At 39.4% G+C, this 16,264-nt stretch overlaps 1 protein-coding gene across 1 annotated transcript in view; it reads right to left on the bottom strand.

The window, feature by feature from the left end:
• LOC119771743 (glutamate receptor ionotropic, NMDA 2C-like) overlaps positions 1-16,264 on the bottom strand; it is a 155,368-nt gene that overhangs the window by 54,050 nt on the left and 85,054 nt on the right. The window contains exons 7-8 of the mRNA XM_038267865.1: positions 14,891-15,005; positions 2,125-2,336 (exon numbers count right to left, since the gene is read on the bottom strand). Of these exons, the coding sequence (XP_038123793.1) occupies positions 2,125-2,336; positions 14,891-15,005 (327 nt within the window). The remainder of the gene's footprint in view (positions 1-2,124; positions 2,337-14,890; positions 15,006-16,264) is intronic.

The following is a 16,264-nucleotide window of genomic DNA, read 5'->3' as shown; positions in this document are numbered from 1 at the left end:
TGCGCAATTGTGCAAACGTTGAAACAATTATGTATTGTGACGTCATCAAAAGGCGCAGGCCCCCGAGTCAATCTGGCAGCCCGAGTCAATCTGGTACCTACACCGGCATCGTTGGAAACTAGAGGCTCAGACCTTTCCAAGGAGGGGTCAGAGGTCATTGTGCGACCATTTCAGGTGATGTAACCGGTAGTGTTGCACCGTTGCCATTTTTTGGCCCCCATACCTGGCTGTGCAGTATCAGCCGATACCATCTGTTTGAAATTGATGTTAGTGGATATATGAAGAACTTCATACTACTTGGATGTAAAATAATCACCATCATGGCTTCATGTCAAGCTGCTGCCTTCCTTAGTGAAGCATGAAAAAGACTAAAACAAAGTGAATCCAGTGGAACTTTTTATTGCCTACCTGGAATTGTCATGATCTGGCCTGTTTGCTCTCCCTTAATCAGTCATTCCTTTCACCTGTCGTTTTCCCTCCCTGCCTCAATTATCATTAATTCCTCTCACCTGTTTCCTCTGGTTTATATTCAGTTCAGCCTGAGCATTCAGGGCCAGATCATCACTTGTCTTTCTGTTAGCCTGTCTGTTAGTTTTGTTCCTTGGTTCATGTCCTGGATCCTAGCAGCCAGTGGAAAGAGGGTTTTAGTGTTTGTCTCGTCTCCTGATCGTCCACTGTTCCTCCCCCGCGGAGTCCTCTGGGTTTTTGGCTCATTATGGGGGGAGGTTCAGTTTTTATCCAGTAAGCCTGGCTCCTGGGTGGAGACCAGTTTAAAGTCCTGTATCAAGTTCCGGTTCCACGTCCTGTCTCGGCTACCCTCTTCCACTGAGTCTGCTCATCTGCACCTGATCCTGTCTGCTCCTGTGCGTGACCACCTGGTCATGCTTCTGGTCCCAGTCAGACTCTGAACCCTCCTGGGAGCCTGTGGATGCCTGGAAGTCTGGATCCTGTCTGTTCTGGATCCCTGACCAGGATCAGCTTCCAGCAGGACCTCTGGGACTGCAGCACTTGGGGACATTCTTGGTCTGGACTGTTAAACCAGGTAAGTGGCCCACTCAGATAATCTTCTGTCAGATGATCCTGGTCACTTACCTGTGTTTCTCCCACTACAGAGTGTCTGAGATTGGGCGGTGCCCCGCCCCCCCCGACTGCAGTGTCCAGGAGCCACAGCTCCGCTTTAGTTTTGTTTATTTAATAAACGTTTTGAACTTTCCTACTGCCTGTCTCTCCTTGAATACTGGGTCCATCTGTCCGCATTTATGACAGGAATGGGTGAGAATAGTTGAAGAAACTTTTGCCTCTTAAAATGGTATCGGTGCCCTATTGGTTGGTACTCGCCGATACTGGTATTGGTATCGGTGCAACACTAGTAACTGGCACGCATTTTACAAGCCTGCTCTGTTGTTCTTTTTTCCTTTGGTGATATTATTGGTAAATACTGAAGAAACAATGACTAAATCTTAGGAGCAAAGGCTTTGTCTTATGCAGACGGTCTCTAATAATGTAAATCAGCATATTTGTCTGACCGGATTCCCTTTTATGAGTGGAAAAAAATTTATTTTGCCACTGTGCCAAAATCCCATTTCCTCCTGCACACTGCCCACTAAAACTTTTGTGGAACAAACATGCTTCAACTGATTCAGTCCAAATCTGCTTGACTTATAGTCAAGATGTGGATCTATAAAGTCTGAGGTTTTGTCCAGAGTTTCAAATGGGCTTTTATGGTGTTTATTTTGGAACATTTGCTAAATATTCTACATTTTTTTCCTTGTTTAATCACCTATAAATCAGACTCGTTGATATTAAAAATAGTGATTCCACCTCAAAAATATTCCTCTGTTCCTTTCTGTCACACAATGACAAACAATTGTTGTTACAATTTATAGTTTGGGAGCTGTGCTTGCTTTAATTCACATATTTCATTTCAGGTGGAATTTGCTCCTAAGAGTATAGATTATATTTAGACTCCTAACGATTTCCATATAAGCAGTTAAATATCAGAATGTTTCACCAAGAAGAGGCAGCAGGATTTCATGTTTTGTTCTCAGGAATCTATGAAAGCCGTTTCAGGTTTTTTTATGTGTCGTATGAAGGTGGTTTATATGTTCATGGAAGAAGCTGTACCTGTCTGAATGATTGGCCTGGCGCCTGCAGGGCACAGTGTTGCGGACGCACGTGCCAGTTCCTGGGTCCACGTTCTCGACCATGACGAAGGGATGCTCCTCCAGGGTGGCCACCGTCAAATGGCGGTCATCAGATATGTGCTCCAGGAAGCTGCCATAGCGCGGCCAGATGGGGTAGCGAACCTGAAGGATGCCGCGAGCAAATGTGCCTACCTGGAACACGGGGAGAGAAAGAGCTCATTGGTATCATGAACATGCCCGTTCAGATCCGAGCAGCGACCTTCATGTCAACCTCTTTTCTTTTCACACGCCATTCCCTGCAGGCATGGGGGGAATTTATTCAATTATTTAACGGCATTTGCATGTGCTGACCTGCGGAGCAGAACATGAAAGGAGAGCAAAGAGGCCAGTTTATTCAGAGATTCTGCTTAAAACAAGAGGAGTGACAAACACCTAATAAATGCATTAACAGCTCATTATGAGATGCCTTTAATGTGGTCAGATTTTGTTGATTAATGCTGTAATCATTCATCTTTTTCACTCAAAATCTTTAAAATTATAGTTTATTTTCTGCAATACACCAACAGTGACTTTAATTCACATTTCTTCTTTTTTGGTTTTTTTTGGAAATGCTCTGCCTTACAAAACTTTGTGTGTTTTTATATTTTTCATAAAAATCTAAAGCTGAAAACCATTTTTTTCAGGTTTTAGAATTGAAAATCATGAAGTTTTAACACAGATCCAGATATTTATTTTTTATTTATTTATTTTTTTTATTATGTGTTTTAACAGTGTTTTATTATTTTTTAAATTTTTTTTATTTGTTTTTATTTTATTTTTATTTAATTTTATTCCTAATGCACCTTTTCCTCCTTGTTTGTACCTTCTTTAATTACTATGCCAATATGTGACCATTGAATTTCTCCGCTGTGAGATCAATGAAGCTCATCTAATCTAATCTAATCAGTGTCTCTCTATACTTTAGGAGTTTTGCACAAGAAATCTAAAATAAAAACTTGTCAACCAATTGCAAACTACAATGAGCTGATCAGCCTTCGACTTGTGGTGCTAGCAACATTTTGGTTTGGTACGGAAGCCCAGAGCGGTCGTGTCCCTTTGATATTTTTTTCACGGCAGTTTTCTCTAAAAATACAAAGTAATTTTCTCATTATCTACAGATAACAAAAGCAATTTCTCATGTTAAAGAGATGATTGCTGTTAAAAACAGATTACATCCTACAATACCAGAACAGCAGGAGAGGATTTATAAGTAGAAGTCAGCCTGTATGTAATTCTGTAAATAATCCTTTGTTTAACTTTTAGGTAACGAGACAAGGTTGTTGGTTTGATGATTTGCTTCCACTTCTGATTCATAAGCAATTAGACTTATGCCTCCTGCGCCTTCGCTGAACAGCCGTTAGCTGTTAGCAGTCTGAACAGGCCCCCGTGTTACACCTGTAACAGGTACAAGATGCATTAATCCCCGAAATGAGTCCAGATTATAGATTGTCATTAAGAAACAGATTTGTTTCTACTGTATTCCATGGAATCATCCACCACGAGCTGACAATGAGTGAAAAGAACAAGGAAATAAAAAAACGGATCATTTGTGCACACGTTGTGCACACGACTGCCCAACTACAGGTCCCGCAGGCATGGATGGACTGGGAATCCAGGGCTGTTTGCCAGCCTCATTCATTACTCAGACAGGTTCATTATCTCGTTATCTCAACAAATCAATCAATGTTTTGTCGTGATAACGAAGGGGAATAATGGTGAAATGGCACATTTAGAGGATGTTTGGCTCAACCTGCTAGCCTCATGAGACCATCCTGATCTCGCAAGCCTTCAAGGTTTCACTCTGGAGACTCTCCGTTAAAGAAAATTTGGCGCCGTTCACCAAACGAACGTCCAATCAGCGTTGGCTTTGAGGCGGGTTGAGGTGTGACGCAACGAGAAGCGTGACAGTTCAGTCTAAAGAACATGGCGGCTTCAGCCGATGAAACTAGCGTTAGCCTGGCTATCGAGCAAGTTTTATCGGAATTACAGAGTATTTCTTGACTGAAAGAAGAGCAAAACACTGCTCTGGAGGCTTTTCTCAGAGGAAAAGATGTTTTTGCTCTTCTCCCGACTGGTTTCAGCAAGAGTTTGATCTATCAATTGGCTCCTCTTCGTCGTTGCTCTGTTAGTACGTCATATGCTTCGTTGATCTGATTGGTTTATTTGGCCCGTCTATCACCAACATAGACCAATCAGCTAACCAGTATTTTTGCCCCTTCCCAAAATGACTTCAACGGAAGGTTTCCAGATGGATATGCGGAGCAAATCCATCGGGCGGAGTCAGGTTATCAACCTGCTGCTGTGAAGCAGGATTCTCCACCATGAACAGAATCAAAAATAAATCTGGATCCAGGCTCAAAATGAGCTCCTTGATATGTGCTTGAGAATGAAAAGCAAAAAAAAAAGATCAGATGTTTAATAAAATATGTGAATCAGGATGTTTTCTATATACCAAACTGAACGATTGTTCTATTCTTTTTTTTTTTATTATTATTATTTAAAAAGTCATGTATAACATGGAGGCATAAACACCCCTTTTTACTTCAGTGTTAAATTCAGTTTAAAATGATGGATTAAAATGACAAATCTCTCCGGACCTATACTGGTTGTTGATTTTCTTTATTCGGATCCCGCTGATTTGTAATTGGTTCCTCCTGGTTTAGGTTGTACCAAAAAATTTGACGCTCTAATCATCCCACAGATGACAAACCCTTTGTTAAATGATAAAGCAAACGAAATATAAAATAGGTAAGAAGACCTTTATTCTGAAAAACACAAGCAGATTCACAGCAAAATCACAGTTGGGAGAAAGTCATAAAATTGGCATTAATAAATTGCAACAAGAAATGAAGCCGGAATTGCAAACAAGTGAAGAAGATCCTCTGCTCAGGTGAGAAACATCGTATGTTTTGGATTTTATGCATAAAGCTACCCCTAAGGATAGATGGAAAAATTCCCAGCATAGTTAAGATCATGTGTGTAACTTTATCTTATATATCATAGGAAAGATTCTTTGCAGTCTTTCCAAAGGTGTAACTGCTGGAAACTAAGCTGCTTTTAATTAATTACTGACTTTATGCACTGATCATTCAGCATCGTAATGTAAAGGCCAACAAGCATGAAGGATTAAACAGTCGGCAGCTGTAAATATCTTGTGCATAACTCATCTGTAATAACAGTAACTAGATCAATAATAATAATAATAATAATAATGCACTTCATCGAGTTAAACTCGGTGCTCTGCAGGGACAGACAGGAACCTGACTGCTTCCTGTTTTTTCACACTGTATTTCTAATTGTTTGTAGCTTTTAGCATGTCTGTAATCTTCCTCTGTGCCTCAAATTTACACGCCGTATATCGTCCTTTTTGTAAAATGCTGTTAGAACGGTTAGTGAAAACTGATATGTTATGGAAATCATAGAAGCTTTTAATCACAATATTTAATATAATGCAACTGTTCTTATGGGTCATTGGCCAGAACCGATCACATCTGTCATTTCTCCATGATTCTATCAGAATATGCACCGGTTCTTTAAGCATAGGATATGCTAACCACTTTATATTTTATGTCAACATTTGGCACAATTTGTCATTTCCTTTGCACAACAAATATCTAACATTCCTAGTTTTTGATGGTTTATCACTAATAATGCCATTTTGAAAGCTTGTTATTGTCAGGAATCCAGTTTTTGTGGGTTGTTTCTGTGTTTCCTTTTTTCCTCCACCAGGTGGTGCCCCGTCCTCATTGGGCCTCCCTGCACACAGCTCGTTGCCTCATTACCTGTGGAGTGTTCTTAAATTGCTGACTGCCACTACCTGTAGGCCAGAGTGTTTGCCAGTTTTGGGAAGTCATCCTGCAAACTGGAGTTTTTCGGACCTTCTCCCCCTGGAAGGATCAACTGAGCTTTAAACTGAGCTGGGGTTCAAACAGGAGGTTTGGATCCACTTTCCCCAAGAGATCGTTTGAGCTTCACACTGAGAAAGGGATTCATCTACATTACGACCCGTTCAAGTACCGCAGGAAATCTGAGTGGCTGTTAGCTTCTAAGTTCACCAAGGAACAACCGCAGTCTGAGTAAACCCTGTCCGCCCAACATCGAACAAGACAATCACTGGAACATCCCACACAGACTGGATTCTATAAAGGACACCTTTTGTTGGAAACGTGAGTCTGTAACCTATTCCTCCTCTTCAAGCCAAATAATCTAATTTCCCACTGAGCCTGAACTAACCGCAGTCCCCTCACCTTTCAGTTCCGGTTCAGCAGTGTTCAGAGCAGCATTGGACTCATGTCATTATTCTAATAAACCTGTAAAACTTTTCCCTGGTCTCTCTGTTTGGTCTTCTGCATTTTTGGGTCAGACCTTTAATTAAATCATGACAGTTATTATGTCATTAAAAAGGAAAAAGTAGCATAGATCAGGGTGGTGCACAGTTAGACAATAGGTGGAGCTAGAGCACCTGGTCTTTTCCCCTGTGGACAAAAGAGTCCTCTCTTGAAATAGTTTTAGTCTTAAGCCCAAAATACCATGTATGAATTTAAAAGCTTGCCAATGATGTCCACACCAGTCCTTCAAAAAGTTACGCCTGTGCATCAAAGTATAAAAAGTTAACCGATTACACAGTGGAGAACCTTTCCAAGTGGTTTTTCAGGTGGCGGAAAAAAAATTAGATATGGTGGACCAAGAACATGTAGATTTTTTTCTTTAGAAGCTGCGTCACATAGTGTTATTACATCACAGCAGGAAAGCTCCTCTGCTTTTATTCTGCTTCTACTGTGTGCGGCTAAGAAAAGAAGCCGAGTGGCGACCAGACAGTCAAAGTAGTAAAACAAAAAACACTTAAAAATAAAAGATAGTTCACAAGTCTGAAATCGCGAGTCCAAGTCAAGTCTGAAGTCGTTCAAATACAAGTCTAAGTCAAGTCAGAGGTCATTAAATATACAACTTAAGTGCTACTGAATTACAAGCCCCAAACTTGAGTCCCCATCTCTGTTCTAAGATAGCACCAAGCCATCCAGCGGAAAATGCTAATTTCAACCACTTGTATCCAGGATCTCCTAGGCGAGGGTAGGACCGTAGACTGACCAGTAAATTAAGAGCTTTGCCATTTCATTCAGTTTTCTGACTACCACCAAGGCACCAACACCCCTTGCGACCCCACTTGGGATAAGCGTAGCGGAAAAAGGATGGATGGACTACCACAGGACAGTGCAGTGTCTGCACTATAGATGCAGCCGCACTGATCCATCTATCGATCTCCAGCAATCAAGCTCAGAACTGAAGGTGGACAAACGGTTTGATTTCTCAGAACGATTATTGACAACAGTGTTGGAGTAAGCGGCATCACCATCTAAGGCAGGAACCTCTGGTCTTATAGTTCAGTCCAAATCCAGCGATGGTTCCAGCCGGTTCGTCTACCAACGTGGCGCGGCGGTCGCCGCACAGAGTCCCAGACGTTGATGTATTGGTGGTCGCAGGACAAGCAGGAGATCAGAACCGAGCAGACAAATAAAGGCAGGATAATCTAGAGCAGTGTTTTTCAATCCTGGTCTTCAAGGCACACTGCCCTGCATGTTTTAGATGTTTCCCAGCTTTCACACACCTGTTATCAATTGATAACAGATTATCAGGCTTTGCTGAACTGCAATCTGAAATCTGAATCAGGTGTGCTGAACCTCAGAAACATCCAAAACGTGCAGAGCAGGGTGCCTTGAGGACCAGGACTGAAAAACACTGATCTAGAGGCTGTAGCCAAAACTGATGTCGGAGACGTGGTGGGATGTCAGAGCCAGGAGGTCAGAGATACGATGAGGTGCTGAAGGAGAATCCAAGAGTCTGATCACAGTTCCAGGTACATAGCAGAGTGTGACTGACAGGCTGGACGAGGGCAGGCAGACTCAATGGTTGGAAAATGGTTTCAGTCTGTACAAAACCAGGCAGAAGTCCAAAGACGGGTCAGGCAAACTGATCAGGCAGCCTCAGAGGTCGAGAGGCAGAACAGGTCATGATCAGGTAATCCAAACACAGGAACGCTAGAATACTTCTCTAAATTATCTGGCACTGATGGCTGGTCTGAAAGATGGTTAAACAGAGACTAATGTAGGTGGATCAGATCAGTGGGTAAGGAGAAGTGGGCGGAGCTAAACAGGTATGTGAAATGAGTAATCAGAAAAGGTATCAGTGCTGAGGTCATGACACAAGCTTCAATCGCCCTTCACTTAGAACCATGAGATACCCGAGTTTAATCTAAGAACTGTGGCAAGACTTAAAAATTCCGGTTAAGATAAACTCCATCTGAGCTGCTTTGCAAATAACGGGCAACTGTTTCTGAATGTCGGAATCTACAAAATATTGACCTAAGATGAATGAAAGTAAATATTTACCACACTTTTTCAAATTCTATTTATTAAACCCTTGATTATATTGTTTTTCTTCCACTTTACAATTATGAAATACTTTATTTTGGTCTATCATATATTCTCCCCAGAAAATAAAGTGAAGATTGCATTGGTCATGAAATGAAAAATGTATATAATAGCAGATTAAAAGATCAAACAGCAACATTATATGTAAAAAAAAAATCTAATAATTGGAGGCTTAAAAAAGGGTTTTTGCCAACAGCACCCTTCAGATTATAAAAAGGATGACATTAAACAGCCATGTCGTCACAGCTGAGAAGAGGATCGCCATGACATGGAGCGACAGCGGAGAACAAGCGATCGGAATAGGATGATATGAGAAAAGCATTGAGAGGATTCAGACCTTCCATGATGGATTTGTTCCATGCAAACTGTAACTCTGATGGAGGTAAGGAGACACAACCTCACCTGAAATCATTTTCTCCACATTTACAGTATGATTCCATGTCCAGGTTCGTACACACATTAAAACATACAGTACCTCCAGGAAGTGACATTGACAAAGTGGGTTAGTCTTCCCAGGACAGAAATAAATGAGTTCAAGCGCAGCAGTGAGATTACATTCAGACCTTTCTGGTTAGTCGCAGTTTTTCTATACGCCCTCAGGCTCCGACTGTGTGTGCTTCTGTGAGAAGAAGGGAAGTAAAAACACACAAGATGGCAAAGCGAGTTTATGAAGAAGGAGAGAGAAACGGTCCATCCGCAAAAAAGGAGAGAGGAAAATTTATGTTTTTATAATTATCTAATAAATACTTTTTAAGGTATCTTTTTTTTATTATGAAAAAAGAAATAAAGTCGGGCAGCTCAGTGCAGGAAGAAGGTTCTGGGTTCGATTCCCGACCTCGGGGTCTTTCTTGCATGTTCTCCCTGAGCATGCGTGGGTTCTCTCCGGGTACTCCGGCTTCCTCCCACAGTCCAAAAACATGACTGTTAGGTTAACTGGCTTCTCTAAATTATCCTTAGGTGTGTGCATGAATGGTTGTTTGTCCTGTTTGTCTCTCTGTTGCCTAGCGATGGACTGGCGACCTGTCCAGGGTGGACCCCGCCTCTCGCCAGCTGGAGATAGGCACCAGCACCCCTCTCGACCCCAATTGGGACAAACGTGTTAGATAATAGATGGATGGATGACAAAAAGGAATAAAGTCGGGCAGCTCAGCGATGCAGTGGCTAACACTGCCGCCTTGCAGCAAGAAGGTTCTAGGTTTGATTCCTGATCAGGGGTCTTTCTGCATGGAGTTTGCATATTATCCTTGTGCAGGCCTGGGTTCTCTCCGGGTACTCTGGCTTCCTCCCACAGTCCAAAAACATGACTGTTAGGTTAAGTGGCTTCTCTAAATTCTCCGTAGACAGCTAGGTTTGTTAAGGCCTGGTTATCCTCCTGTCGCAGTGAGCTTGTTGCAGATATTTTTGATTTATGCCCAATATTGGAGCATGGTCTATGTTATTCCACATCACAATGCAAGACGGACAATCAGGAACTACCTGTTGGTCAAGATACGGTTGAGGCGGTGAGGAAGTGGGGGCAAGTTTGTGCGACAATGGAGGGACATGAGGGCCAAAAAGAGCGGGGATCCAGGTGAAAAAAGGGTCCCAGCGTTCTGGTGCATCTCGCTCTTCTAGCTGGTCCATCTTCACATTTTTCCACAATGGCGGTCAGACAAACAAAACAAGCCTGGAAGGTACCAAACAGGAAATACGCATAGTGTAGAGCGGATGTAGATTTGACCAGATTTGGTTTTTCTTTTCTTTTTTAACAGTAAATTGTCTTGTTCCATTGGCAAAGTGTCTCACTAACCTCCTCAATTTAAGGAAAAATGCACTTATTTATATTAAAAATGACATATTTAGATTTATATTTATATTTTTTGCAGTGTAAAGACTTCTTACACCAGATTTTGCAGCTTTATTTATTTTCTAAACTTTTCTTTTTCTTGTTGAACTATACAGAATATATCATATCTACGTTTGTGTATTATACTTCAAGGTCCAAATCAAAGGAACTTCAACAGTTTTTCTTTTCTAATGGATATTTCTTTGACACCTTAAAAAGAAAATTAATTTCTCTTGATTTTCATTATATTGATCAGAAATTAAATCTAGAGAATCATTTCTGCTTGGATTAAATGTCTGACTTTAGGAAGTTTCCGATGAGTGAAAACATGCTACATTTTCAGCAAATATTCTTTATTTTATCTGCAGAAACCCAGAATTTTTTTTGAATATTTTTATTCAAAACCCATGCTAAAAAAAGGAAAATGTATTTTGGTGAAATGTGAATAGGAGCAGAGGAATCTGCACAGGGGTCAGCGAGCAGAAACACAGTCAGGGCCATATGGCTCAGAGTGATATCATCTATATTTGGCCTTTTACTTGCTGTGATAAGAGTAGAACGAACCTCCAATCCGATTTCAGGATCAGTGTTTATGTTGAAAACTTGATTTTCCTTTTAAACACTGCATTAGAAAATCAAAAAAGATGGATATTCGATTTTTGTTTTAAATTACTAACATTTCATTTCTTTTTCAAAAAGGAAAAAGCGAAACTAATAATAATTTGAGTTTTGTTTTCTACACTGGAAAAACCATCTAGAAATAAGCTAAAATTTACTAAATTAAGTGTATTTACCCTTAATTTTAGTAGGTAAATTAGATACTTTGCCAGTGGAAGGAGTATTTTTACTCTTAAAATAAGATAATTAGATAATTTGCACTTGAAATAAGACAATGCTATTGTGTTTTCTGATTTTAAGTACAAGTTGTCTTGTTCCATTGACAAAATTTCTCTTTTTCCTCCTCAATCCAAGAATAAATGCACCTATTTTAAGAAAAAATGACTTATCTAGATTTACATTTTTCCCAGTGTACCACTTTATAACTAGCCTCACTGCAAAAACAATCCAGAAAGAAGTAAAAAATGGCTTAAATTAAGTATATTTAGCCTTAATTTGAGCAGGTAAATAAGATGATTTGCCAATGGAATGAGTATTTTCACTCTTAAAATAAGATAGTTAGATAATATTTACTTGAAATAAGACGATAAAATAGTTTTTTCTTATTTTAAAAGGAAATTGTCTTGTTCCATTGGCAAAGTGTCTTACTTATCTCCTCAAATCAAGGAAAAACACACTTATTTTAAGAAAAAATAACTTATTGAGATTTATATTTTTTGCAGTGCTGTCCTTTCATTTTCACACTGGGTCACTTATTTCACAAGAGCACCGAATGAAACGTGGTGCAGGTTTCACCAGTTAGTGAAGAAGAACATGTTCTACAGCAGGGGTCACCAACGCGGTGCCCGCGGGCACCAAGGGCCCCTCAAGGGCCACATGGGGGGCCCTCTTCGTCTTCTGAAAACAGAAGAACTCACTCAGTGGGTTACGTTTAATTTTTTTTTATTCTGTTGCTCTTCTTTTTAATCATTTATGTATTATTTCATCATGTTAACTATTTCATCATTTTCCAGTGGTTTCAAAAGGACAATATTAAAAAGAAAATTAGAAATGAATAAAAGAATAAAATAAGAAAAAAATGAGTTTTTATTAGGGCTGTAACGATACCCCTATGGTAATCGAAATTGCGACACTCTGAGCCACGATCCTGTCTCGCGGTGGAGGAAGGCGGGATCACAACACCCACCAAATATTCCCAGCTGGTCGGCCGACTCACCACTGCCTGCCACAGACTTGCATTTACTTCATGTGCTCGAGCCTCGTTATGATGCGCCTAGTCGGGCACTTTTCTCTCAAAATGTGCTTCCAAAACTTATCAAGGAAACAAAATGCAGAGTGGAGGAAGAACTGAGCGGCGTTGACTCAATTGCTACTACCACCGATGGATGGACGTCCCGTACAACAGATAGTTATATTACCATAACCGTACATTATATTACAGACCAGTGGCAAACTGCAAACCCTGTCCTTCAAACGCATGCCGTGTTTAACAGCCATACAAGTGAAAATGTATCTGAAATCCTAAAAGGCGCTGTGGCAGAATGGAAAATCAGCAGACCATACGCCCCCGTTCCCGTGACAACTGACAACGCAAGAAACTAGGGATGCACGATATTGGGATTTTGGCCGATATCCGATATTTTAAAACTCATGTAGCCGATAACCGATATCGATACCGATGTTAAAGCTGGACAAAAATAAGTAGTCATTGAAAATAGCAGTTTTGTTATCCATTTCTGACACTTTGAAAAATAATATACTCAAATATATTTTCATACGCTGATATCAAATAGATAAAAATAATATTTATATAGTTTTAAATAAACCAAACAGGTTTGATGAAGCTGTGTTTATTTGCTTTTTAAGCTCATTTTTGGTTAACACAGCAGCACAGTACAATTATTTTTATTTTTAAAAAGCTTTATTTTGTTAGACAATATAAGACGAGAGATAAATCTTACATTTTTGGTTATTGCTCTTTCATTGTGGTTATTCTGTGTTCAAATACATTCTAGATATTTACAATATGTTAGATGTTATATTTTATTTAAAGCTACAGTGTGTAATAATTACAGGGATATACAGTCAGAAATGTAATATATTATACATAACTATGTTATTTATCATCTTCTACGAGCTCAGCCTCTTAACCTTAATATTTGCGTTGCCTTAGAATTCGTTATTTATAATTACATAGGAGCGGGTCTCGCAGCCATGGAGGCAGACATCTTTGCGCTACGGCAGCGCAGAGCCAACAAACTAGTGATTGCGAGATCGCCAAAATGTCACAACGATGTAGAAAAAATAACGGTTATATTTATTATCTTAAGTCTACATGAAATCTATACCCTACACAGACTAATGAAATACTATCTGTAAAATTATCTATGTAAACAAACCTCATCACTTGAGAAGGTAGGTGGTGCGGACGTCGTGGAAGACATTTTGTCCCGTAACGCTCGCCGTACTGTTGGGGGGGAGAAGCGGTGGGGGGGAGATGTTCTGCAGTGTGACCGCTAGATGTTGCTAAAAGTTACACACTGTAGCTTTAAATAAAATAATATTGAAATGTGAAAAAAATCGTTGCATGTATCGAATCGCGTGTTTTTTGTATCGTTACAGCCCTAGTTTTTATGGATGAGATTTACTGTAGATGAACACTGATCCCTCCAGTTCATAGGTCAGTACTGGTAGCCATTCCTATGACTCGGTAGCCATGAAGTAGCCCTCAGCCTTAAAAAGGTTGGTGAGCCCTGCTCTACAGGAACAATGAGGAGATTTTTGATTTTCTGGAGGTTAGGGAGGAAAATAAGGTCTAAAATCAAAACCAGTAAAATTTTAAAGACATTCATTCTGAGATAAACCAACAGTGGAACCCAGTTCAAACTGGTCTGAGTATATTTCTGTTTATAGTGATTTATATTTTTGTAAATGGAAAAAAAAAACTCTAAATTTTTTTTTATAAAGTTAAAGTTTTTTTTGTGATACAAAAAATATTTCAATTTCTGTATTTTTGAATAAAAATCAAACAGCTAAAAGAAAATCAAATGATCAAAATATAGACTGACACCTGCACTGCAAAAACGATCTAGAAATAAGTAAAAATGTCTTTAATTGAGTATATTTACCCTTAATCTGAGCAGGTAGATAAGATGATTTGCCAATGAGTATTTTTACTCTCAAAATAAGATAATTAGACAATATGCACTTGAAATAAGGGTTAGGGTTTAAATGTAAACTGTCTTGTTACATTGACAAGGTGTCCCACTTACCTCCTAAATGCAAGAACAAATGCACTTAATTTAAGAAAAAATGACTTATCTAGATTTCAATTTTTTCAAGTGTGGAAATGCTTTCTAGGACAGTTTCTGTTTAACATGTAACTTATCTGAATATTTAAATAAATAAAGTCTCCTTGATTTTAATAAATAGAAACCTCCCTTTTTGCTGCATTATTGGTGACGTATCTGTTAGACATTTTATTAATGTCCCGACACCAAAGCTTTTTTACATTTTAAAGGTATAATGGAGGATTTTCGGGAATTTTTGAAAAGACCCGCCCTCTCCACTTAAAAAAGAAAATGCACAGAAAATGCACAGAAAATGCACATGCACAACCCTGCACAGGGTTGTGCATGTGCATTTTCAGGGTAGATAATATTCACTTGAAATAAGACAATGCAATTGTGCTTTCTTATTTTAAGTGTAAATTGTCTTGTTCTATTGGCAAAATGTCTCTTTTATCTCCTCAATTCAAGAACAAATGCACTTATTTTAAGAAAAAATTACTTATCAAGATTTTGATTTTTTGCAGTTTGTGAAGCTTGTCGGGTTACCTTGTCCCACAGTTTCTCCCGGTCCAATGCGATGATGACCATAGAGGGGTTGGAAAGAAACCCTTGATTGTTGAACGACAGCTCTTTTCTTTCCCATGTTACATTCAGCATGTGCCTAAAACAGAAATACATGGAAAAAAGCATGAAACAACACTCACAACAATAATACTCTGATCAACCCTAAAGTTTATAAATATAACAGAATAAGTGACGTTAAGAAAATAAATTTTGGGCTTTCCGACCACGCAGCCAGAGCAGCAATAATACTTCAGCCGCATGTCAGAACTAAACTTGTACAAGCATAAAAAATGAAGCAGCACGCGCGTTTTTGCTGCATTTGCTGCTTGTGATTGGAACGTAGCAGAAGCTAATCCAAGACAATCATTTAAAATCTCTTTTACATATTAAGTTGCAAATTAACAACATTATACCTGATAAATCCTGGGTTTTTTTTCAGATCCTGTTTTAATCTTTCAGAAAAAAGGTTAATCAAAGCTGCTGTCAGCTGCTGTTACCGCTTTCATCCCCCTTAAAAAGGAACAGAAGACCTCTCCTATTCAACCAGGCCAACAATTCCCTCTAACGACCCCCCTTCAGAGACATAGACAGGTATGGAGCATTGCAGGCTAACAAAGAAGCCAAACGACCCCCATTCCAAAGGGGGGGGCCCGTTCATCCGTTTCTATTTGCATGTTTTCTAAACAAAAAGGTTTTGTTGGGCTGCTGGATAAAACCTGGAACTCAATGCTATTTCTGACATTTTTTATTAAAAAACGTCTTCAAACTTAGAAAGAAAGTTCAATGGATTGTATTTTAACTTTTTTGGAATGACTATGTCCTGGATGAATCTTCACCAGCATCTTTCAGAACAAAAGAAGGAAAACAGTGAGATGTTCAAAATTATTTAGTAAATCTAAGTGAATATAAACTATCGTTATGTTTTCTGTTAGAAAACTAAGCGATTTCATTCTGACTAATCATGCGCATCTGTGTGACGTAGTGTCAAACAGTCAGGGAGGCAGACTGGATGGTGGCGCCGTTTGTAATACGGCAGATCACGACTTGGACTCCATCCTGAAGCCGTCAGGTATTGGAAATATTAACGTTTAAGTAGACGGTACCTAATTTCTGTTGGTGTGTTGATAAATGCTGAAATTAGGCACACTTTAAGTGAGATTACCTGGAGGCTTAGGTGGTACAGAAGGTCTGAAATCAATTCAGTTTATTTCTATAGCTCCAATTCACATCATGTCATCTCAGGTCACTTTCCAGTTCACCAGATCATCCAGTCAGATTGATTCAAAGTTTTCTATCTAAGGAAAACCAGCTGATTGCATCGACTCATTGACTCTTCAGCAATCCCTCACACTAAGC

This window comes from Cyprinodon tularosa, unplaced genomic scaffold (genome assembly GCF_016077235.1).
Source record: "Cyprinodon tularosa strain WSP-4 unplaced genomic scaffold, ASM1607723v1 ctg689, whole genome shotgun sequence".
Taxonomy (NCBI): Eukaryota; Metazoa; Chordata; class Actinopteri; order Cyprinodontiformes; family Cyprinodontidae; genus Cyprinodon; species Cyprinodon tularosa.
The sequence above is the reverse complement of the archived record's forward strand: the minus strand, read 5'-3'. Positions and strand labels throughout refer to the sequence as shown.